General features: G+C 37.6%; 1 protein-coding gene across 2 annotated transcripts in view; it reads left to right on the forward strand.

Annotated features, from left to right (window-relative positions):
• The first annotated feature begins 2672 nt into the window (after positions 1–2672).
• GPCPD1 (glycerophosphocholine phosphodiesterase 1) overlaps positions 2673–24232 on the forward strand; it is a 59450-nt gene continuing 37890 nt past the window's right edge. The window contains exons 1-6 of one of the 2 annotated variants that reach the window (XM_003788209.3): positions 2673–2835; positions 7227–7323; positions 12553–12637; positions 19200–19275; positions 21075–21116; positions 23577–23700. In XM_003788209.3, coding sequence (XP_003788257.2) covers positions 2787–2835; positions 7227–7323; positions 12553–12637; positions 19200–19275; positions 21075–21116; positions 23577–23700 — 473 coding nt within the window. In that variant the 5' untranslated portion in view covers positions 2673–2786. The remainder of the gene's footprint in view (positions 2836–7226; positions 7324–12552; positions 12638–19199; positions 19276–21074; positions 21117–23576; positions 23701–24232) is intronic. The other variant, XM_012804170.2, reaches the window with a different exon arrangement.

Genomic DNA, 24232 nt, shown 5'->3' on the forward strand with positions numbered 1-24232 from the left:
GGCGGGGCGAGGGGCGCCGGGCTGGGGGGCGGGCGGGGTCCCCTGTGCCAGACCGGGTCGAACCGGGCGCTGGCCGCAGGGGAAGCTGCGGCCTTGACGTTCGCTGCGGTAAGTCGGTGAGTAGGAGGCATCATCCGACTTTTGTTCGCTGCCACGATTCCAGTGGGCTGCCTGGTGCTTAGCTCCTTTATGGAAAATATCTGGAGTGCTTTAGGTATACACAGTGCGTAGAGCATAGGACCACCGCGAAGATGCTAATTACTAAGTTAGGGAACAAAGACACAAAAAATCGAAGGTAAAGTCCTCTGGGAACCTCTTCCGCAGGGCATTCCCCTGGCCCATCACCGCTGTCTGTCCCTAAGTAATTCATAGTATTTTGACAACTGCTTATTTCCTGAAATTGTCTGAACCCTAGTCTAGGGCATGCTTGTATAACTCAGTTATTCTGAGAAGCCGCAGTGCCTTTCGTAGGAAAATGTTCCAGGGATAGTCATCGGTGCCCTCGATAAAATTTTAAGACCCCGCCCCCCTCCCCCCAAAACCCCTCAAAACGCCCTGCCAAACAAAAGGAAAAAACCCCCGGCAAATAAGGTGTTGCGTCAGCCCCTCCCCAGACTCCACTGCCTAGTTGTAAAGGAAATCATGCTTGAGTTGGAGAGAATTTTTTTACCTTGGGGCAGCTGTTAAGTCCCCTGTAACACCAGCACAGAGGAACTGCGCGCCCCGGACAGGATGTTTGGACCTGGTGTTTTCTTCATAGTCCTCTGTCGCCTTCCTTTCTATTTCTGCAGCAGCTCCTGCAAACTACCTACCCCTTCCTTCATGCTGCTGCTGCTTGCTACTTCTCTGACAGTTGTGACTTAGCTAAGAAATTAAATACAAGCTATCAGTTTGTCTTTCCAAGATTTTTAATGTGAATACAAATAACACAAAATAAAGCAAACAGAGGTAAAGCTGCATAGGATCCAGTGAATTCCTATATTTAAGAACTAGGGAGGACCAAGAACTAGAGAGAACCAGTATTCAGTATAAAATTTAAATCTGAAAAATAAAATGTAAGGAAGTTCTATTTGGAAATAATGACCATAAAATTGAAAAAGGCCAAGTAGGTAAAATTTGATATGTATAAAAACTAGATTGGTGAATCAGATCTTTGTGTATAATTTAATGAGAAAATAACATCAAGATAAACTGAAATGGAAAACATTTGGGGAAATGTTACTGTGTTTTAGAAAGTTGATCAAGGAGGTAACTTGGCTTATTGAAATCTACTTTACAAATGCTTTCCTAATAAAAATCTGTTAATGTCTGCATATAGTTGGTAAAATATTGGCCTAAAGTATGCTGGAATCAGAATAGTCGGTCATAGTAATCCTCCATCAAGATGAGAAAAAATTAACTCAGGGAAATGTGAGCATTTCATATATTTCTTTAATATACTTATGAGGATTAAAGCTGCTGGGGTCTAGGAAAGAGCAAGGAGATTGGGAAACAGCTTTTTTTCCCTTGGAAAAAAATTTGAAGGAAACTAGAGATGTTCATTTGGCCAGAAAAACACACTTTAAAAATAGCTGACTCAGTTTAGCTCAAAACTAGATGTTCCTGTACCTTCGTTTACTTAAATTCCCCTTTTGTTCCCCAAGCTGGTAAATCAGTAATGTCATGTACTAGAGAAGCTAATCTGATAAAAAGAATAGAGTGAAATGTATTTTGCTGGGTAGTGTGAGCTTTGAAATTTTTCAAAATATAAATTAATTACAATATCATATGTTGTTAATTGCCTCTGTCTTTTAAAAGGGTTGAAATAATGTTAAGTACTACTTGAAATCTGAGATGGGAAGGACCGGCATTTATTATTTATCTTCAAAAAATGCAAAACAGAGGTTATATTTAAAAACAAAACAAAAATACCTGTCTTAGGAAGTATAGTCTGTGAGATAATGGGTGAGTTGGTAAAATTATTTATTTGGTCAGCTCATGGGTATACAATGACAAGCATTTTTCCCATCTTACTCTTGTTTTCTGACTATGTAGAAGACCTCCTACCCCTAGATTGGGATGTTTTTCCCTTGTTTGGAAGAGGAAGAAGTATGGATGGATGTGTAAAGTTTTGGTTCCACAACAGAACGGTTTTTTACTTTGTCGTTGCTGTTTTGGTGGTGCCAAAATTGTACACTTCGGTCCTGCACCAGGATTTTGGCCTCTGTCCATGATCAGGTGAATTGCGGTTGAAGGAGCTCCCTAGGCTTTTACTTGGTGTGGCAGTGGATTTGGGGGTAGTGGCAAGTAAACCAGATTGCTTTGCTTTGGGCAGTTCAAGTGGTAGATGATTTGTTGACTTTTGAGGAGATTTTCTGGAGGGGGTTTTGTGCTTGTGTCAATAGGTTTGTAGAGTATATTTACTGCAGCTATTTACTGCTGAGGTACTGTGGTCATTCTTATAAACAGCTTTAGATACGAAAGTCACAATTTTAGTAATCAGTTGATTTCTCTTTAGTAATCAGTTGATTAAATTTATGTAACCTTTCCATTTGTCTTAAAGCAGCAGACATCTAGAGATAATTGTTTACCAGCTATTGATTTTAATGCACAGGAATAATTAACATCTAATTTCCCTTAAATTTGTTAAAATAGTTACTTAAAATTGATGAACAAATAGCTGAGTACCAATTGTGTAATGATGTGGATAATATTGTCCTTAGTTGAGAACTGTGTACTATATAAAAGTTTTTCTTCTTCTTTTTCTTCCCAGTACAACATCAACATCCTAATATAAATCCATCAGAATGACACCTTCTCAGGTTACCTTTGAAATAAGAGGAACTCTTTTGCCAGGTATTGTAAAGTTTTACTTTAAAACAGTGTCTTAAGTGAACATTTTTCTTATCTGGATTATCTTAAAGATAGTGTTATTATGAGAATGGGCCTAATTTTTAGATGAAAGCATCTTTAGGTCTTGACTGATACTAGAAATGTACTCAGAGCATAATAAACTCAACAACAAACCTCCCCGTATACTAAGTATCTTATTCTCTTTATTCCTTTTTCAAATTTGTAATTTTTCTTCTTTATCACAGTGTTCAGCAAAGTATCTTAGTCTCATGTTTTCCGAGAAAGCTGTGAATTTATTTAATTTTCCATAGGACAAAGATAATTGGGCTATGATAGCAAGGAAATGAGGGGAATTTTGCTAGTGCAAGAAGTTGATGAAGTATTTGGCTGAGATAACTTTGTTCTTGTGAATATCTGTGTTTTGCCATCTATTAAAGTACTGTGAAACAACTGTAGTGTGAGATAGCCTGTCTAACAGTATTACACCTGGGTTGTGTACCTTCCTGTCTTATATACTCTAGTTATTCTGGCCTTTTTTTAGTTCTTCAAATCTGCTACATTCCTTCCTTTTTGGGGACATCTACCTAGATTTGTGCCCACCTCTGGGTTCTTCCCTTGCCCTCCACCCCCAAATCCCACATTTCACTAGGTTAGAGCACCTGTGAAATTCTCTTAGGCTTTCAGTACTATTTTTTAGCACTTTTAAGAGATTTTATAGAATTATTTGAGTAATTTTTTTTGTGGACAGATTACAAAGTGTTAAAACATGACCATGTCTTATTTATTCTGAATTCTTGTACCTAGCACAGTATGTATGTATTCAAAGAATGAAAGACTCATGTTACTTTTCTTTTTTTTGAGACAGAGTCACAGTCTGTTGCCCTGGGTAGAGTGCCATGGCGTCTTAGCTCACAGCAACCTCAGATTTCTGGGCTCCAGCCATCTTCTTGCCTCAGCCTCCCAAGAAGCTGGGACTATAGGCACCTGCCACAGTGCCTTGTGAATTTTTTCTATTTTTGGTTGAGACAGAGTCTTGCTCTTGCTCAGGCTGGTCTAGAACTCTTGAGCTCAAGGGATCCTCCTTTTTCGGCCTCCCAGAGAGGTAGGATTACAAGCATGAGCCACTACAGCCGGACTCATTTAGGTTACTTCTGACTTCTTTGTTAAAACATTCATTACAGCAGTTGGCAGAGAGAGAGAGAGAGAGAGAGAGAGAGAGTCTAAGTTCAGATCCTTACCTAAGGTCTGCTACAGCTGTTCCTGACTGGGCTGAGTTCTGCAGATTGAAGCTTGCTAGTCAGCTGATGAATTGGCTCCATCAAGTGCTCACTTCTAGTCTAATGTGTGTCCTCCTCTGTGGAGAGAAGACTGCAGAACTATATTGTACCCTTTTGAGTAGTTGTAGGCAGGCAGTTTAAGCTAGAAGGAGCTGACCATGTCAGGCAAAATAGACTGAGCCCAGAATTAGCTATAAAGGGTCAGCATGGTGAGGGGGACACTTATTCTCAGTGATTAGGGAGGAAGAAAGTAATGGTAGATGTGGATGTAGAGGACTCCATATGTGGGGACAAGGAGGTAGAGAGGAAGTGAGGGAATGTCGGGGGAGACTGCCCACCTCAGCTCATCCTTCACCTGATTTTCTCAGTGCAGGGGAGGAAGGATTCCCTGCTGAATGTGGAGAGAGTGGGAAGTGCAGAGGGAGTGAAGTTAGAGGGAACAAGTAAAAAGAATATTTCAAATTGCTTTACTTAGCATTGGAGTCTTTATTATCTTTTATAAATGAGGGCCAATTAAAGAAAGAGATCTGTTTTAGTGAAAAGTTACCCTTTTTTTTTCAGAAGCCATAATCCCAGGGAATCAGCAGGAGGAGAAATAACACTGCAGGAGGGCAGTAGTAAAGTGCAGGAGCCCCTACAGGAGGAAAGCAGCCACTGATTGCCCAAGTTGCATTTGGGCTTTATGTTCTTTTCAGAGCATAAAGTAGCCTGCTGTTGAGGGTGGGGATTGACTATATGAAAAAGTTTTAATGAGACTCTCCCTTGTGAAAGAAGTACATGTGTGATGGCCCCAAATCAGTGATTTTGTGGTAATCTGTACTTTGAGAGCTAGGAGCCATAGCATATGTTATACATGTACGTATGCTAGCAAACAACATAATGATCTTGGGAATGAATATTTGTGCCTTGTAGTTAGCTCAATTGTTTAACACCCCCCCCTTTTTTTTGATTAATGGAGAAGGTAGTGATACCTAAGTTAATTGGAAAAACAAAACAAAATGGTTACTTTTATGGATTGATGAATTGTTTCTTTTTTTGTTGTGGTTGTTGAGACAGAGTCTTACTATGTCGCCCTTGGTAGAGTGCTAGGGTGTCACAGCTCACAGAAATCTCAAAAACTTTTGGGCTTAAATGATTCTCTTACCTCAGCCTCCCAAGTAGCTGGTTCTACAGGTGCCTGCTACAACACTTGGCTGTATTTTTGTTGTAGTTGTCATTGTTGTTTAGCAGGCCCAGGCCAAGTTCAAACCCACCAGCCCCAGTGTTAATGACTGGCACCCTAACCACTGGGCTACAGGCACTGAGCCAGTTGACTATTTGGACATGAAATCCTTAACCATGTTGTGTTTTACACACATGTATTTAGTATCCTGAAAACTAAATGATTATCACACTTGGAATTTTACAATGCAGGCTTAGAAAATGCTTGTGCAGGTGGCTTTAAGCTGGCTACAATTCTAGTCTTTTTAGAGCAATGCCTCAAGCCCAGTTGTTCTCAGAATGTGGAGGAGTTTGCCTTGAACCAAATTAGCATTCAGATTCAATTCATTATGTTTGTGAATTTTAATTATATTAATTCAGAATGTGTTGACATATGTCAAAGACTTCTGCATATTTATATACAAGAATTTGTAGACTTCTGCTAAATATATAAAATTTAGCAAGTAGAGACAAAGGTTTCTTTTTCTTTTCTTCTTTTTAAGACCGTGTCTAGCTCTGTCGCCCTAGGTAGAGTGCAGTGGCACCATCGCTGCTCACTGAAACATCAAACTCTTGGGCTCAAGGGACCCTCTTGCCTTGGCCTCCTGAATAGTTGGAACAACTGTCATAAGCCACCACTCCTGGCTAATTTCTTTCTATTTTGGTAGAGATGGGGTCTTGCTCTTGCTCAGGCTTGTCTAAAACTACTGGCCTCAAGTGATCATCCTACCTTGATCTCCCAGAGTGCTGGGATTACAGGCTTGAATCACTACATGTGGCCAAGGTGGAAATTTTATGTTGGCCTTTGAAAAGTCTTGTCTGTTTTGTTTTGTTTTGAGACAGAGTCTCAAGCCGTCATCCTGGGTAGATTGCCGTGGCTTACAGCTCACAGCAACCTCCAACTCCTGGGCTCAAGCGATTCTCCTGCCTCTGCCTCCCAAGTAGCTGGGACTATAGGCACCCACCACAACACCAGGCTATTTTTTTGGTTGCAGCCGTCATTGTTTGGCGCCCAGGCTGGATACGAACCCACCCAGTCAGGTGTATGTGGCTGGCACCTTAGCCGCTTGAGCCACAGGCACCAAGCCAAAAAAGTCTTTTATTTTTTGAGACAGGGTCTCTGTCACCTAAACTGGAGTGCAGTGGCACAACCATAGCTTACTGTAGCTTGGCGTTCTTTGGCTCAAGGGCTCTTCCTGCCTCAGCCTCCCAGGTAGCTAGGACTACACGTGCATTACCATACCTGGCTGGATTTTGCAGAGGTGAGATGTTGCTACATTGCTCATTCTGGTCTTGAATTTTGGGCTCTAGTGATCCTCCCACCTCTGTCTCTCAAAAGTGCTGGGATTATAGGTGGAAGCTAGCACGCCCGGCCAGCTTTTAAAGTCTTTTGATGAGAAGTGTTCAGAAGAAATGATAGTCATTAGTTACATCAGTAAGAGTTCTGTACTATGTTTTTCACTATGTAAATTTTTGTTTTGTGGGGTTTTTAATTACTGCTATCCCATTAATAGTGTTCTTGATTTTTAGCTTGTTAATAGTTCCTCAAAAATACTGATTATTTCTCTAGAATACTTAATGTGTATTCAGAGTTTGCCTCTTTAAACGGAAGCTGCCTTGAAGGTGGGGACTGTGGTTTGACTATTTTGTATTCTTTGTTACTTGCTAAATTGGCTTAATATGTAGTTGAATGGATGAAGAAAAATATGTTTTTATATTTTCCCCACCTGTAAAACACAGGTGCTCGTGTAGTAACTGGGCCCAAACACGTACCCGCCAGTGAGGCTCTTCCATGTGCTAAAGGAGAGGTCATATTCAATTGAACTCACTCATGCGACTGACGGCTCTTGCTTCCTAAAACTAAAATTTGAAGCTTTCTTTTTACTTATTCCCCCTGTAACTGATCTGTTTCTTTAGGAGAAGTTTTTGCAATATGTGGAAGCTGTGATGCTTTGGGAAACTGGAGTCCTCAAAATGCTGTGGCTCTTCTTCCAGAGAATGAGATAGGCGAAAGGTAGGCATGGGAATACCAGGTTACGAGTAATTGCAGCATTTAAATAAACATAAATTTAGGGGCTTCTAAGATACCTTGATGGTTTTCTTTTAGTTTTAATTTTTGTCAAAGTTGTCAAATTTACATAGTCAAAAGAATGAAATAGTTTTGCAAAGTTTGCATGGAAAAAAGTTTCCCCTGTTCTTAATCTCTGCCACTCAATTCTTGACTGGTATTTAGGTACTTACTACCACATTTATAAATAATAGGCTATATTATTATTATTTTTTAACTTTTAGGCATTATCCTTTGAGCAATCTTCTACCTGCCACTTCACCCGGGTAGTTTTTCAATTTTTTCTCCTTTTTTTTTTTTTTTTTTTTAAAGACAGTCTCATTTTGTTGCCCTTGGTAGAGTGCCATGGCATCACCGCTCACAGCAACCTCCAGTTATTGGGCTTAGGCAATTCTCTTGCTTCTGCCTTCCGAGTAGCTGGAACTACAGGTGCCCGCCACAATGCCTGGCTATTTTTTGTTGCAGTTTGGCTGGGGCCAGGTTTGAACCCACCACCCTCGGTATATGGGGCTGGTGCCCTACTCACTGAGCCACAGGCGCTACTCTAGTTTTTCTATTTTTAGTAGAATTGGGGTCTCACCCTTGCTTAGGCTGCTCTCAAACTCCTGAGCTCACACGCTGCACCCGCTTTGGCCTCCCAGAGTGCTAGGATTATAGGCGTGAGCCTGCTGCACTCAGCCCCTCAGTATGTGTTCTTTTTTGTTTTTTAAGATAGAGTCTTCCTATGTTGCCCTCAGTAGAGTGCTGTGGCATCACAGCTCACAGCAACCTCAAACTCTTGCAAGCAATTCTTTTGCCTCCCAAGTAACTGGGACTACAGGCACCTGCCATAACGCCCAGTTATTTTTTTGTTTGTTTAGCAGGCCCAGGCTGGGTTCAAACCCACTAGCCCCTGTGTCTGTGGCCAACATTCTAAGCACTAAGCTACGGGCACCAAGCCAGTATATATTCTTTTTTTTTTTTCCAGTTTTTGGCCAGGGCTGGGTTTGAACCTGCCACCTCTGGCATTGGGGCCAGCGCCCTATTCCTTTGAGCCACAGGTGCCGCCCCTACCAGTATATATTCTTGATAAGAAATCTAATTAGTTTTTGTTTTTGCGTGTATATTTTCCTGATAAGTATATGAGGTTTGACAGTCAGGTTGAGCTTATACTAGAACAAGTGCTACATATCTCGTTGCTAAATATTACTGTAGTCACCTTTGAAGTACTTCCCTTGGGAAGCTATACACCAGTGTTAGAGCCTTGTCCATCCTTCAAAGCAATTTTGGAACTCTTTCTGAAATGGCCATCACTATGGTCCCCAAAGGCCACGTACTTCAAAGGTGACTGTAGTAATATTCAGCAATGAGGTAAATAGTGTTTTTGCCAGGGTGAGTTAGTGAACTTAACTGCCCAATCTAGTATGGTATTAAAAGGAGCAGAGAGTGGAACACATACTTGATGTCTTAGCTAATGTGAAGAAGTGTATCCTTAGTAGCATTAAGTCCAGCTAAACTTGATATGGGAGCAGTGGACCAGGGAAAGGAAGACTTGGTGTCAGTGGCTTCTACAGTTAACTGTTTTTCACAGGTTAGTTACTCCCTTCAAGTGGCTATTTCTTCTTTGATTGCACATCAGCCTCTCTTGTCTGAACTAAAACCTTGTATCTTTCTGAACTTGTTGCTAAAACACACCTCTACCTGTCTTAAGTCTATTTCAGCCAACTTGGTCAAAGTGATGTGACTAGAACAAGAAAACATTTCACTACCTTCAAGGACCAGTCAGTTTGATGTTGATTGTGTGCAGTGAAGTAGAATCGATTCATATGTAATAGATAAACAGTGTTTTACTGGGAGAAAGGAAGTAGGTGACAGGAGAGAATCTGTTTGCCTTTAGGCAACATTCTCGTGTTTCAGAATTGTGTCTGTTTGGAATTGAGTGGACTTTACGTTTAAGTCCTGTGTTCCTCTTTGGTAGTCTTCTCAAATCACCCCTCACCAGCTGTCCAGGTTGGAATTTTTTTCTGCTCACAGAAACTAGAAGGTTGTAGTATTATTTCCTGATAATGCTGAAGACGTGGGTCACTTGTGCTTTTATCTGCTCTCCGTGTAAGATTTTATGGTATTTTAGGAGAGGATGTGAGGGCAATTCAAAGGCAGCTGCGCTAAACCACCTCACTGCCCTGGTTTCCTGGTTTTTCTTGAATATTGTCAGATTATGTTCAATCTTTACTGAGCCTTTGTGGTTTATTCTTAATTTTGCTACATTTGTTTAGAGAAGTAGGGTACAAAGGCTCATTCCTTTGCTGTTTCATCTCTTATTTTCATTTTAATGTTTTTATTTAAGAGATGAGGTCTCTGTTGCCAAGGTTAGAGTGTAGTGGCTCAACCATAGCTCACTGTAACGTAAAACACTGGACTCAGGCAGTCCTCCTACCTTACCCTCTTGAGTAGCTAAGACTACAGGTGTTTAACACCATAGCTAATTTTTTTCTTTTCTTTTTTTTTTTTTTTTTTGAGACAGAGCCTCAAGCTGTTGCCCTGGGTAAGTGCTGTGGCATCACAGCTCACAGCAACCTCCAACTCCTGGGCTTAAGCGATTCTCTTGCCTCAGCCTCCCAAGTAACTGGGACTACAGGCTCCAGCCACAATGCCTGGTCATAGTTGTCATTATTGTTTGGCAGGCCCAGGCTGGATTTGAACCTGCCAGCTCTGGTGTATATGTCTGGCACCTTAGCTGCCTGAGCTACAGGCGCCGAGCCACCATAGTTAATTTTTAAAAACTTTCGTTTGTAGAGACAAGGTCTTGCCGTGTTGTCTGGGTTGGTCTTGAACACCTGGCCTCTAGTTACCTTCCTGCCTCAGCCTCCCAAGGTGCGAGGATAGATAATAGGCATGAGCCAGCATGCCTGACCATTTTAGTGGTTTTTAACCAGTAATACACATTAGAATCACTCCGGAGGATTTAAAAAAAAAAAAAAAAAAACCCCAACTAGATCCTATTCCTGGAGACTGAGAAATAGTGGATGAAAATGGGCCTCAGCATATTTTTTTGACTCTTCCCACTAATTCTACTGGTCATATGGATCGCATCTGGGCTAGTGTCACATACTCTGGCTGTTTTCTTGAGGAGATAGTACTGGAAATTTGTTAGGTTTTTTTTTTTTTTTTTTTTTTTTTTGTAGCAGGGATGGCAGATTTCTATTCTGAAAATTGATACATTCTGCCTGGAGGCCTGTGTTGAAAAGGATTCTGAGGCTTATTAGGGAGAAGTAGGGGCACGTGTGCCATGTATTTGCTATTCTTTCTTTACCATGGTGATTTGTAACCAGCCATGTATATCTGAGGGCTCTGTAAAGCTTTACCAGTTTACATATGACCAGGCACCATCCCAAGTTTGTATAATCGGGAGCTTACAGAGTAGAGCAGGGCATATGTATTTTATTACTACCAGATTCACATGATTGTTCAAGCTAGGACCATGTGGACAGTTGGTAGTGGACATAGGCATACCTCAGAGAGATGTGGATTTAGTTCCAGACCACTGCAATAAAGCAAATATTGCCGTAAAGTGAGTCATATGCACTTTTTTGTTTCTTGATGCATATTTAAGTTACATAGTCTGTTGAGTTTTTAATTAAAAAATATTTTATTGCTAAAAAATGCGAGCAGCTATGTGACCCTTCAGCGAGTTGTGATCTTTATGTTGGTGGAGTCTTGCCTCAGTGTTGATGGCTGCTGACTGATCAGGGTGGTGGTTACTGAAGCTTGGTGTGGCAGTGGCAGTTTTTTAGAATGAGGTGACTCTTTTCATGAAAGATTTTTCTGTAGCTCGTAAGCACCAATGAAATATTGTGAGAATCACCAAAATTTGACACAGACGTGAAGTGAGCACGTGCTGATGAAAAAGTGGTGCCAGAGACTTGCTCAACACAGGGTGGCCACAGACCTTCAATCTGTAAAAGGCAAGAATGCCAGGTCTGCCTGTATGATGAAGTGAAGTGCAATAAAACAAGGCATGCCTGTATTTTGTTAGGAACCAGGATTACATCAGGGTGAGGATAATGTCCTAGAAGGTGTCTTCGTGGAGCTAGGTGGAGAGCAGTGTTAGCCATCTGGCATCGAGGAAGAACATTTGGAGTTGCTGTTTACTCACTGAACTACTCATGCTGAAGTAATGTTTGGGTAATGGTCTATGACAGTGGTTCTCAAACATAAGTGTTCATGAGAGCCACCTGGAGGCTTGTTAAAGTACAGATTTCTGGGCCCTTACCCTCAAAGTTTCTAATTCAATAGGATTGGTCTGGGCCTGATAATTTGCATTTCTGAGAAACTCTTCAGCTTATAATAATGGTCTTAGGACCACACTTTGGATATACAGTAGAGTCTCTGTAAGTCTTACCTATAGAGGTGGTCAACCTAAGGAACTAGGCTACTGTGTGATACATCATGTGATGCATGTCCAGGTCTATGAGAATTAGGTCAATGTAGGGAGGTGGTCAACTATGGAAGTTCTACTGTAACTGGGTTATGATCTGAAGCTATTATAAAAATCAGTTACAGTTAAGAATTGTGCATTCTTCACTTGGAGGCAGCTGTTGAAAGAAAGTCTTAGCTTCTGTTAGAATAGTGTGGTACAGAGGAAGACATGGAGCTGAAACAAGATATAGATATTGATTGCTTGGGTAAGGCAGGACAGAACAAGGGATGTCCCTCACTTGTGACGCAAAGGCCTTGGACCCCAAACCTTTTAGCAGTCATGTAGCATCCATGGCGAAGGGGAATGTCAGAGAAGACTCTGCCTCTGGCTTCCACTTTTGCACTCCCTCGATTTTATGTTTGAGATATTTCTCCTGGCTCTTTGTATGGCTGGTTCCTCCTCATCATTTAGGTCTTGGTTCAGACATCCTTCCTCAATGAGATCTTCCTTGAAAAAGTCTACTCTAAAACTTCTACAGAATCTCATTTGGTTATTTGTCTGTCTATCCGTACAGCAAAGCTCCTTGAGGACAGGACCCCTCAGGGTTTATTGCTGTGTTCCTGTTGCCTGCTACAGAGTGGCCTGCAGTAAAGTTTTGTGTGGAAATGAATGAGTGGTATTGAGTATAGATTTTATTTGAAGGGTTTGGTGAATTAAGAGGTCTGTATGCCTTGTAGTTTGGTGTTGACGCTGTTTCTTCTATTTTTTCTTCACAGCATGCTATGGAAAGCCACCATTGTACTCAGTAGAGGAGTATCAGTTCAGTATCGCTACTTCAAAGGGTACTTTTTAGAACCAAAGGTATGTTTTCTTTATCTAGTTTCCAATTTCTTTAGCACTTCTTCCAAAAGCAACTCACTTAAGTTTGAAAACATTAAAAGTAAAATGAGTTGGGTCACATAAGGAATAGAACTCTTGATTAATAGAATTTTAGTACCTAAAACAAGGAAATTGCCACTTCAGAGGCAGATGATGTCTGCCGTGGAATTTAAAAAGACATAGTAAGTATGTTCTGCAATATTTTTACCATGAAATTTGTTTTACTAATAAATGTTCTCTATAGGTATTTATTTCCTATAACACTTGTGAACTAGTTAGTAACCAGTTGTAGGCATTTTTGTTTTGTTTTTTAGTCGTAATGTGAGATGAATTCATTTAGAGGGGTATATAGCCAGCTTTAAGTGAGTAATTTCTTTTTTTAAAATTATTTTGCAGCGGCCATCTCTTCGTGGCTGCATGAAATCCACAATTGAAGTGATTCCTCTTCGATTTTTCTAAAGATCGTATTGATAGGCCAGTATGTTTTCTGAAGACCTTTGGAATATCTATTAATTGTAAATCTGCCTGTTCACAAAGATTCATTATTTTTGGATTGTTTTTATATTTAGGAAAGGAAGTCAGTTCCTTTTCTTTTATACTGAATATACTTATTTGCTGAAAGCATTCTTTTCCTTCAGATTTTTACCTTTGGCACCCTTGGGTTGCATGTGAATAAAGGTTTAAGCAGGGGGTCTAGGAAAAAACGTGTATTATATCTTGTTAAAAAATGTATTTCCTTTGGGAGTAATTGAATACTCTTGTAACATGTGAACAATGCAAGCAGCCACTGTTACTTCATTCTCTTAGCCACCATTATTAAAAAAGAAAACTGACAAACCCACTTTAGCTGTCTTTTGCACCTATTACGTTTCTTATTACAAGAATATTTTGTAAATACGCAGTGATTAAACTTAAAATACGTTATGGTTGATCAGTGTGTTGGCTTTTCTTGACAATGGTCTCACTTTAACAACTTTAAAGAGCATCTGTCGTTTATCTGGCATAGAAATTATGTATCATGACAGACTTCTTCGATATAAATTGAACTACTATTTGTAGATATGTAGGTCATAGTTTGTGACAGTGGAAGCTTATCTGAGTATCCTGGTATATGAAATTTAGTTTTGTGATGTGAAATCAATTTTACTTAACAAGGGGAGTTTGAACAAGAAAGATCACAATGAGTCCTTTGGGCCTAGTTTTCTAAAGTAAGACTGTTGTCAACACAGGTCAAATTAAGCCAACCTATAGTATTTTTCCTCTTCAGTGAAAATGTTAACCAAAAGCAGAAAATCAGCCTACAATGCCTTTTGAAAAGATTGGCAAGAAGTCTGCTTAGTAGTAAAAACCAAGTTTTTCTCCTTGTAATACTTGCAAAAGTTTACAGTATATGTTGGTGAGTGTGTTTCTTTAAGTAGGTGCTCTGTATCGTGTACACATGTACCGTGTGATGCAGGGGCTGCCATGGTAAGTATGTTTTTCATGGACTAGAGTAAATAGCTACATAAAATCCCATGCATATGGCTACAGTTTTTTTTTTCCCACATGCCAGCTTAAAGTAAAACTTCTTTTAAAAATTGGTGGCACTTTTTAAACAAAACATTTTTAATACAAATAATTTTGAAACTTTGTTTCAGTTGTGCATTGTCAAATGATAGAAGTAATGTACAAAGGATCTTAAATTGTGAAATGATGTAAATTATTGGAATACATATGTTATGAATATAAAGAATGATAGGAAACCAAAGTAATTGTGAAAGCATTTAAAAGCTGAAATAGGAGATAAGATTAATTTTACTGGGTCAAAAGCTTTCAGAGGTCATATACGTAGGCAGTTTTACCTAGGCTGAAAGTCTCAGGATATTTGGACAGTCCACCTGACCTGTAGGCTTCAGTTTCCTCAGCTATAAAATGAAGGGTTTGAACGATAGATTTCTTAGATCTCTTTCTTTGCTAAAATTTTATTGAATAAATAAATAAAGTTTTGCCATTCACATTTTCCTCTTCCATACTTTGCTTTTTCGGACATATTCCTTTTAGTTTAGATGTTAAGGATTCTGAAATCCCTTTTCTTCTATTTTTCACAGCTCTGTATTCTCATACACTTTGTAAATTATAAGATGTGTCAAATTTTAAAATATTTTTATTTGCTTAGATGACTAAGCAAAATATTATTTAAATGTAGCACATAAAGGTCTTATTGATGTGAAACATTGATATGTGTCTGCAGCAAGTATATTGATTTCATATCTTCACTGAAGATCCTTTTGGAATTAACATGCAATTGAAACTTTTTTTCCCCATGTTTACCCCTCTTTGCTGGTAGGCATATTTCCTCATAATGAAATATTAGCCAATTTTTAATTAGATCCTGTAATATTTTTCCTTCACTTTTGTGAAATTCGGTTTTATTTTTCAATAACATATCGGTATTTTAACTTTTATAAGAGCTAATATTATTAGATCATTACAAACTCTCTTGTTCTGATTTTAATCTCCTTTGATTTTTGTTTAAATCCTTTGGCAAAAGAATCAGTCATCTGTGATAGACATAATCATTGGTTTTCAGAATAGCCTAGGTTATCATTTTGCGTACAGTGATTTCTTAGTACAGAAAAATTCTCAGGATGCTAACTACACCCAGCAGTTAACTTGAGATTTGAACCTTTAGAGATGTCTCTTGACCTAGTTTACTTTGCTTTACTTATGCCTAGGTGAGCATTTGTCTTATTGGATCTTACTAAAAAACAGTAATTTTTAAATAACTACTGTGGGTATGGCCTTTGTATGGCATCGTAGAGAAAATTCCTCAGATCCCTTTTAGGTGGAGGTTATTTTCAAAATTGTGGAAAGAAAACAGTAAAAATGTTAAAAGTTGGTGATATATTTAAGCAGTAATGTTACATGACTAATAATTTTGCTTGGTGGTTTCTTAAAAACAAAACTCCACCTTACATGTTGGGTAGCCTTTTATTTTTATTTCTCTCAGTACTTGATGTAGCTGAGTCATGTCAATTATTGTTTGAGACAGCAAGCATTAAATTTTTTTTCTTGTGGAAATATTGATTTTTTAAAATATTTTTGTTAATATGCATGCTTGAAAACATTTCTGCAATCATCTGATTCTGTATATGCTAACATAGGAAATTACCAATACTATTAATGAAATATTGTCTTGGACTGATATTGTTACTCTTTTCTCCAAAGATCCACCTTCTGCTTTACTCCAAAAAGCTTAAATTGCGGCAGCCTTTTGCAGAATGGAACTGTTCTTTTTCTAAGATCTTGAAGAATGAATTTTGACAGTTAATATATTAGAAAAGATGGTGTGTTTTGGAATCATCACTGACATTTTGAATTTCCTAATGCCATGGTCTTAATTTTTTTTTAAAGAATTTATGTAAAGCTAAAGTATAAAATTACCTTCTAAAGTTTCATAAATAGCCATAACAATTTTTGAAATATAATTTATTTTAAAGCTACGTTCTTTCTTTCTTTCTAACTTATAACACTTTATATATCAGCCAACATGGACTTGTAATGTGAATGTTAATAAACATAAGATCTGTAGAACTGTCCCTGTGGACTACTGCTGAAATACGTTATTCAGGTCCAGATTGTTTTACGCTGTGTAGAGTGGATTTGTTACTAAAGTAGCTGAGAGTAGAGATGTTAAAATTGCAACTACAAGGGCTGAGTGTGGTGGCTCACACCTGCAATCCTAGCCCTTTGGGAGACTAACACAGGAGGATCTTCGGAGGTCAGGAGGTTCAAGTTGCAGTGAGCTATGACGATACTGCACTCTAGCCTGGGTAACACAGTGAGACCCTATCTCTAAATGAAACAAAACAAAGCGAAACAAATTGCTACTAAACTTTATTCCCCATCACATTCAATCCACAGGACTATTCTTATACACTTTGTGAAGTTCCCGATGTTGGAATTAGAACAAAATAAACCACCTCCTCTGCTTTACCCACTTTTTGTCCCTGTTGACATTTAATCTTACATTCGTGCCACCCCTTTCAACCTACCTTTGATTAGTAACTTTTATAAGAATTTGGGTCTATACCACCTTTGTAGAGGTTTCTTTAGTGGTAGTAGAGGGGGGAGGACGTTCAGGGATCATGGATGTGGTGGAGGAAGGTCTTAGCTTAGTTTTTTCAGACGTCTTATTGCTAAGAAGTCTTATTCTTATTTTTAATGTGTACGTTTGCATCTTTTGAGAATTAGTAAGCTTGATGGTTAAACAACAAACTTTAAAAACGTGTCAGGAAAAGGTTGTAAAAAACATGGCACAATAGGACAAATTAAATGTATCTTCTTTTTAGTGGAATGGATGTGAAATTCACCGTATTCTAAGATGAGCAGTTTCATGTTACATTTCTTTCTTTCTTTTTCTTTTCTTTTCTTTTTTTTTTTTTTTTTTTTTTTTTGAGACAGAGTCTCATTTTGTCACCCTTGGTAGAGTGCTGTGGCATCATAGCTCACAGCATCCTCAAACTCTTGGCCTGAAGTGATTCTCTTGCTTCAGCCTCCTGAGTAGCTGGGACTACAATCGCCCACCACAATGCCTGGCTATTTTTAGAGATAAAGTCTTGCTCGGGCTCAGGCTGGTCTCAAACCTGTGAGCTCAGGCATTCCACTCACCTCGACCTCCTGAGTGGTGGGATTATAGGCATGAGCCACCTCTCCCAGCCCTTTGCTACACTGTTTAAAAAAGTTTTTCCCAGTCTGTGTAGTGAACTCATATAGCAAGCAGGTAGTCAGCTTGAGAGAAAGTATTTTATTTAATACCTCAGGGTTAATGATTTGAATGAATAAATAATGCTGTTTTAATTTTTAATTTTCAAGTTTGCAAATTAAAAAAAGAATTTTAACTGGCTATTTTAAGGGACAGAATTAGCTCTTGTCTATTATTAGTTAATCTTATAAGTAATTTGTTACATATTTGTTACTGTTTGGTACATTTATTATAACCAGTGTTAAAATTCTGTGAAACATGTAGGAGAGTATTCAGTGCCATCTGAAAATACACATCTTACAGAGAGAAGCTGTTATTTTCCTGGCTTTTTAGGAGTATATATAATATATGCCTACAAGTGGGCTCAATGATTATATAAGAAAATGTTGATAATTATCCCTAAATGGTGTGATAATGGTGATTTTTGTATTTTCTTTTTGCTTCTCTGTATTAAATTTCTTTAGAGATCATGTAAAAAAGGAAAATAATTAAGGTACCCTGTAAGCTTACAGTTTGAAAATTTGCTTCTAAAGTGTGGGAGTTTTTTTTGTTGTTGTTTTGTTTTGTTTTTTTTGTCTGTTTCTTATTTTTGAGACAGAGTCTCACTTTGTTACCCTCAGTAGAGGACTGTGGTGTCATAGCTCATGGCAACCGTGAACTCTTGGGCTCAAGCGATTGACTCTCTTGCTTCAGCCTCCTGAGTAGTTGGGACTACAGGCCCACCACAGTGCCCAGCTGTTTTTAGAGATGAGGACTCTCAGGCTCAAGCTGGTCTGCAACCTGTGAGCTCAGGCAGTCCACCCACCTCGGCCTCCCAGAGTCCTAGGGTTACAGGTGTGAGGCACCACACCTGGAAAATTGTGTATTTAAGAGTTTTATTTTGGTACATAATTTTAACTAGTGATTTTTTTTTTAATGATTAAAGGAAAATTAGGGCACCTTTAAACTTCAATGTTTTAGATATACCAGGGAATCTTTGGTATGTCATTGCTTAAAAGTTGCTGTATGTTATCAGCAGCACATAGAGGCTTTGTTTTATTTTGTTTTTAGTAAGGGAACTTGATAACAGAAGACAATATGAGGAATTGTCACTCAATGAGTTTATAAGCTATAAGGTGTAAGAATGAAGCTAGTTGTTGGTTTCTCTTTTATCACAGTTCTTCAAATTTCCCATCCATATGTTCTTTCTTTTAGGGTTTTCTGTATTCTTAGCAACACTGGTTATAATAATATGAGAAATCTGATATTCTTTTTTCTACTTATTAGTCTTAAATAAAATAATAACTTTATTATGCCTGTTAGCTCCTTGATAATCTTAAAGTACATGTTCCTACTCTTTCTGCTGTTGTACACTGATTTAATTTTTTTCCAACCACTTGGAGACTTATTAAATACAGCAGGAGGTGGATGCTGTTTTTGAGGACCACCTCCTTGACTGCTGACACACCAAACAAAGTATATTTGGCATTAATCTTAGGACGGAGTATCAGTTAAAAATTTAGATTTCTTTGAAAAACAGAGTATTATGGGCAGGTTTACGAATGGGTTTAAAACAGTTCTGTGTGCCAGCTCATCTCATTTTTCTTTGTTTACTGCCTCACTCTCATTTTCTTCCAGCATTTCATCATGTTTTGTGACCTGGTACATTACTGATTTTTGGCATATAATATTGATAATCACCAAGATGAATCTCTTGGTCTCATATTTAGTATAAGACTTAGGCCACAAACATCTAATGGAGTCATGGGTAGAAAATAAGATATAAGAAATTATTGCAGACATTTAACTTTTAAATTGCAGACTATCGGTGGTCCATGTCAAGTCATAGTTCACAAGTGGGAGACTCATCTACAACCACGATCAATAACCCCATTAGGTATGGGCATTAACTGCATCTGTTTGAGGCATATGCATAAAGTTACTAATATGCTGCACAGTGGCTTAGAGGGATTGAATAAATTTTTATTCTAAAGTTTAAAGTCAATGCATTGTCAGTACTACAGATTTCACTGAGCATTTCATGGATCTTACTTTCAAAACTAAACAGTTTTTAATTGCCTTTCTTTATAAACTTAATTAGAAATGCTTGCCTATTTTTATTTTCTTGGGTTAGAGTAATTTAATTTATTTCATATGGGGTGATTAGAAAGCTTGTAAGATACCATTCTTCTTGATTGAACATCCGTGGCTCTATCTGATTACTTGCTCAGGCCTAGAGAACATTTGAGGAAAGGATTAATCTAAACCAAAGGCTCTTAAATTTTTAACTTTAAACAGTAGAGTAATATGACAAGTTATTTATTTTTAATTAGTAAATACTTGAATAAACTTGTATGAATGAATTCAGATTTCTTTGTTATGGTAGATATAGATTTAATTTATTTAAATTCCCTGCTGGCTATGCTAAAATTGATACTTACGGAGTTTTTATTTTATTTTTTAAAAATTACTCAGTTTTCTTATGCCTCTGGCATTTCTTTTCATACAAGTATTTTCTAATTTTCTTGTCCATATTGAAAATAGAATTTGAAGTTCATTCTACTTAATTCTTCTGTAAATTGACTCAGTTTTTAATGTAAAATTAAAATTTAAAGGTAATAACTGGCTTGCTGGTTTACTAGCTTAGAGAGCAGTGAAAGTTTCTTTTTTTTTTTTAAAGTTTCTTCTTTAGCCTGTAGCAAAGACACATCTTGTTTAAACAGATAACCTCATTCCATCCTCTTTATTGGATTTTCTTTTTGTATGTTTTTAATAGGTTTTTGGTAGAGTATTTACAATTTTTATGACAGATACTTAAAATTGTAATAGTCCCATACTGAGGTTGGAACTTAAGTAGCAAAGTTGTATTTTAAAGCATCTTGTAGTTAAATGTATTTTCTTACTGTGATAAGTGAGATGACTTTATTTTTTAAGAAATAAGTTTATTTTATGCTTTTGAGAAATATAACTTTTGAACTTAAGCTGTATGAAATCTATTAGAGAATCTTTATTAGAAACTATCACATTTATTTAGACAAATATTTGAAATTTATGTTTAAATTAAACTGGAATTAGACTGGGAAGATAATTAGTATTTTGCTCAGAGGGGCAGAGCTTTACAGCTTCTCTCCTTTAGTTGAAGTTTCTGTTAGGAGAAGGGAATGTGCTAGCGTTTACTCTTTCTTTGCGAGTTTCTCACAGCTCTGTATGTAAAGGTAAGTTTACACTGTTTGTAAAGCTTTTAGCTGGGTGTAGAGAATAATGGGGATTTGAGGAGACTTATGTTTTAGACAAGTTTAGAATGTGCACTACATAAGAATAAGCATTTTAATTGTGCCAAGACCTTTGGTTTGAAAAATCAGCAAGGAGTTATTATTGTCCAGCAACCTGTAAGTCTTGTCCATTGATGAGGGTAGAAGTTCATCCCAGTGCCTCTAGAGCACTCCTCTGAGGAGTTTTCTTTCTCTTCTTTATGATATGAATAACCACCAAAGTATGTAAGAACTATTACTGTTTGCTAGCCTCCTTAAAAGAGAGTTCTTTATTGAGGGCTACAATAAATATGCTTATTCACTTTGGGCTGCTTTTTAAGTTATACATTTAATACTTTAAACCTTAAGATGGGTAATTTCTCAGTTTTTCATTTTGTACACTTCATGAATTTTAACTGGGTTTTCTATTTTCCTTAAATTCTAGAAAATGAAATTACAATTGATGATGGACAATTTGGAATCCACAGTAAGTGAGACTAAGTTTTTTAAATGTTTGCTGGTGTGATTAAGATGGTACTTTCTATTTCATTGAAAATAGGGAAGGAGAACATACAGTCGCATGCTACTTAACCATGTGTTACCAAAGAAGAACCGAATATGCAACAGTGGTCCCATAAGATTGTAAGGGAGCTAAAATTCCCATCCTCTAGTGGTGTAGCTATTGTGCAGTGCATTACCTTTTCTGTGTTTAAATATGGTGACGTACACAGACACCACTGTGTTGTACTTGCCTGCAACATTCAGTGCAGTAACGTGCTGTGCAGGGTTGTAGTCTAGGAGCCGTAGGCATACCATGTAGGTTTGTGTTAGTTCACATGTGATGTGAACACAGTGAAATCCCCCAATGATGCATTTCTCAGAATATATCTCAACTGTTAAGCGATGCATAACTGTAGTCACAATATGAAAACAGAGAGTAGATCCAAGAAATAATACGTTTGGTTAAATAATAATTAGTTTCCAATATAATTTTTATGCTTTAAAATTTTATCCTTTTGATTTTTGGTTGACTGGTGATTTATAAGCGTATGACTTAATGTAATTAAATGTATATAGTATATTTAACTATTAACATAGCATCTCTTTTTAACTCTTGTTTTGAAATTTATAACTCTAAACATCTAAAGTAGGGGTGTCCATGGCTGCATGCTGATTTTGTGAGGACTTTTTTTGCTTTTCTGTGATGCCAAATATCATGAAAAGTATGTACAGACCTTTTCTGTTTGCTAATTAGCTCTCACTAATGTTTTTGTACTTAATGAGACAACTTCTAATGTGTAGCCGAGAATTAAAAAAGGTTGGACACTCCTGATAAGATGCGAAACATTACTCTTAGGCAAGTGTGTTTTGTGTTTGCATTTACCTTTACAGTAAAATCCGCATTAACCAAGATGTTCTAGTAATTCTGAGTCTTTAAAGATTCTTTCTAAGAAAGTAGAAAATGCCTTAACTTCTAAATATGTTGTTATATTTGTATGCTTTTCTGCTTTAGTAAATACTACAACCTCATAATGCAAATTTTCTTCAGCAACTAGACTTTTTATGTTACATCTGGGTTGTCATGGTATACTGCGGTCTCATGTAGGTACTATGTAGGAGTCAGGGCTGGGCATGGTGGCTCACACCTATAATCCTAGCCTTCAGGGTGGCTGAGGCAGGTGGATCACCTGAGCTCAGGAGCTCAAGACCAGCCTAAGCAAGACCAAGACCCTGTCTCTAAAAGCTAACTAAGTAAGATACAATATAGGAGTCAAAAGGTAGAAAGGATGTGAGCAGAACATGTGCCTGCACTGACTCAGACTCAGAGATAAGTTGCTGATGACCAGCTTGCTTTCCTGTTAAGCACCAGAAACAGCAGGACCAGAATGTTTCGGTTGTGGTTTTGCTATGTGTTTATGTTTATGTGCATTAGAAACGTACATGCTCTGGCAGTCTTTGGATAGGAATGTAACTTTTTTGCCTTGATTTTGTTTGGGATTGTTTATATTACATCAGAAGATTGTCTAAAATATTTGAATAGCTTTAGTGGCAAGTATTTTAGAGTCTTGTCCTCTTTATTATTTACAAAAGATAATATTTATGCTGCATGTTTTGGAGAGCTTTCTTTGTGGAGGAATAGTTTTCTCCCTTTTTTAGTGGTATAACATGGCATTATGTCCTCTATTAGGTGTGAATTACTATTTATGGTTGGAAAGCATTTTTATGGAAGTTCAGCTTTAGTTCACTTTTCCAGATGGAAAGCAATTTCTTCAACTTTGTCTTTTTCTGAAAATAATGCTTAACATTTGACAAGTTGTAAACAATCTTAAGTTATACTAAGAAGAGAAGTTTCTTGATGTCCAGTGACAGCTTCTCTGGTATTTATGAAAATCTTATTACCTTTGTAAGTAGGCAGCTTCAAGTTAATGCTAACACAGGATCATCAAAATCATGCTATTTATTTATGATAAAATATGTAAATATGAGAATATAGAATTGACTTGCAGTGCCCTTCTCATATCTCGAACCCCCAGAACTAGTTTGAGCCAAATATCTCATGTGATGCTTTGAAAGTGTAATAATTATCCCCATGAGAACAATTGCTAGGTTAGATCCTATCCTAAAACATGCTCTTTCTAAAATAAATTTGTATTATTTTAATCATGGATTCAATATGAATATTTTAATTTACTTGAGTTGCTAAAGCCTAGCTAATTGTTAATAGTCATTTAGCTTTCCCCCCATACTTCATGTAAAAGTTCTTTTTCAATGACAAATTTAAAATTACCTATATATATGCTTTGGGGAGAAAAGTAGCAGTGTTACACCTGTGTATAACTTCAATGTATTAAAATGTGAATGTGAACTTGTCAATATGCATTAGTACTTCATGGTTGTTTCAAAAAGTATATGTAATAACTACTGTTCTTCATATTTGCTCTGCCAGATGGTGTTGAAACTCTGGATTCTGGATGGCTGACATGTCAGACTGAAATAAGATTACGCTTGCATTATTCTGAAAAACCTCCTGTGTCAATAACAAAGAAAAAATTTAAAAAATCTAGATTTAGGTATGACCATGTATATTTGTTACTTAGGGCTTTTATATTTACTAATGCTGTAGATTTAATACCTATTTGATTTTGTCTTTTAAGTGTATAAACTAAGAATAAAGTACACTTACAGATGTTACATGTTGTAATAACTGTAGGGTTTTGTAGGAGTGGACTGCTTCCCCCCCTCAGATTGCTACTGTTACACATACTTGGTAGTCTTAATCTCTAAATTCAGAGATTTGTGTTTTTATAGTTTCTATCATTTGAAGTTTCCTAATGAGCAATAAATAGTTTGTTTTAAAATGGATGTAGTGGAGATGATTTTGTATTAAATGAGGGGAGAATGGCATAAACAGAGAAAATGATTGTTGAAAATATTCTTTAGGGTGGCACCCATAGCTCAGTAGGTAGGGTGCTGGCCACATACACCGAGACTGGTGGGTTCAAACCCAGCCCAGGCCAGCTAAAACAACAATGACAACTGTAACAACAACAACAACAACAAAAAGCTAAGCTGGGTGCTGTGGCGGACGCCTGTGGTCCCAGC

This window comes from Otolemur garnettii, unplaced genomic scaffold (assembly GCF_000181295.1).
Source record: "Otolemur garnettii isolate 467f Iridium unplaced genomic scaffold, OtoGar3 scaffold00025, whole genome shotgun sequence".
NCBI lineage: Eukaryota > Metazoa > Chordata > Mammalia > Primates > Galagidae > Otolemur > Otolemur garnettii.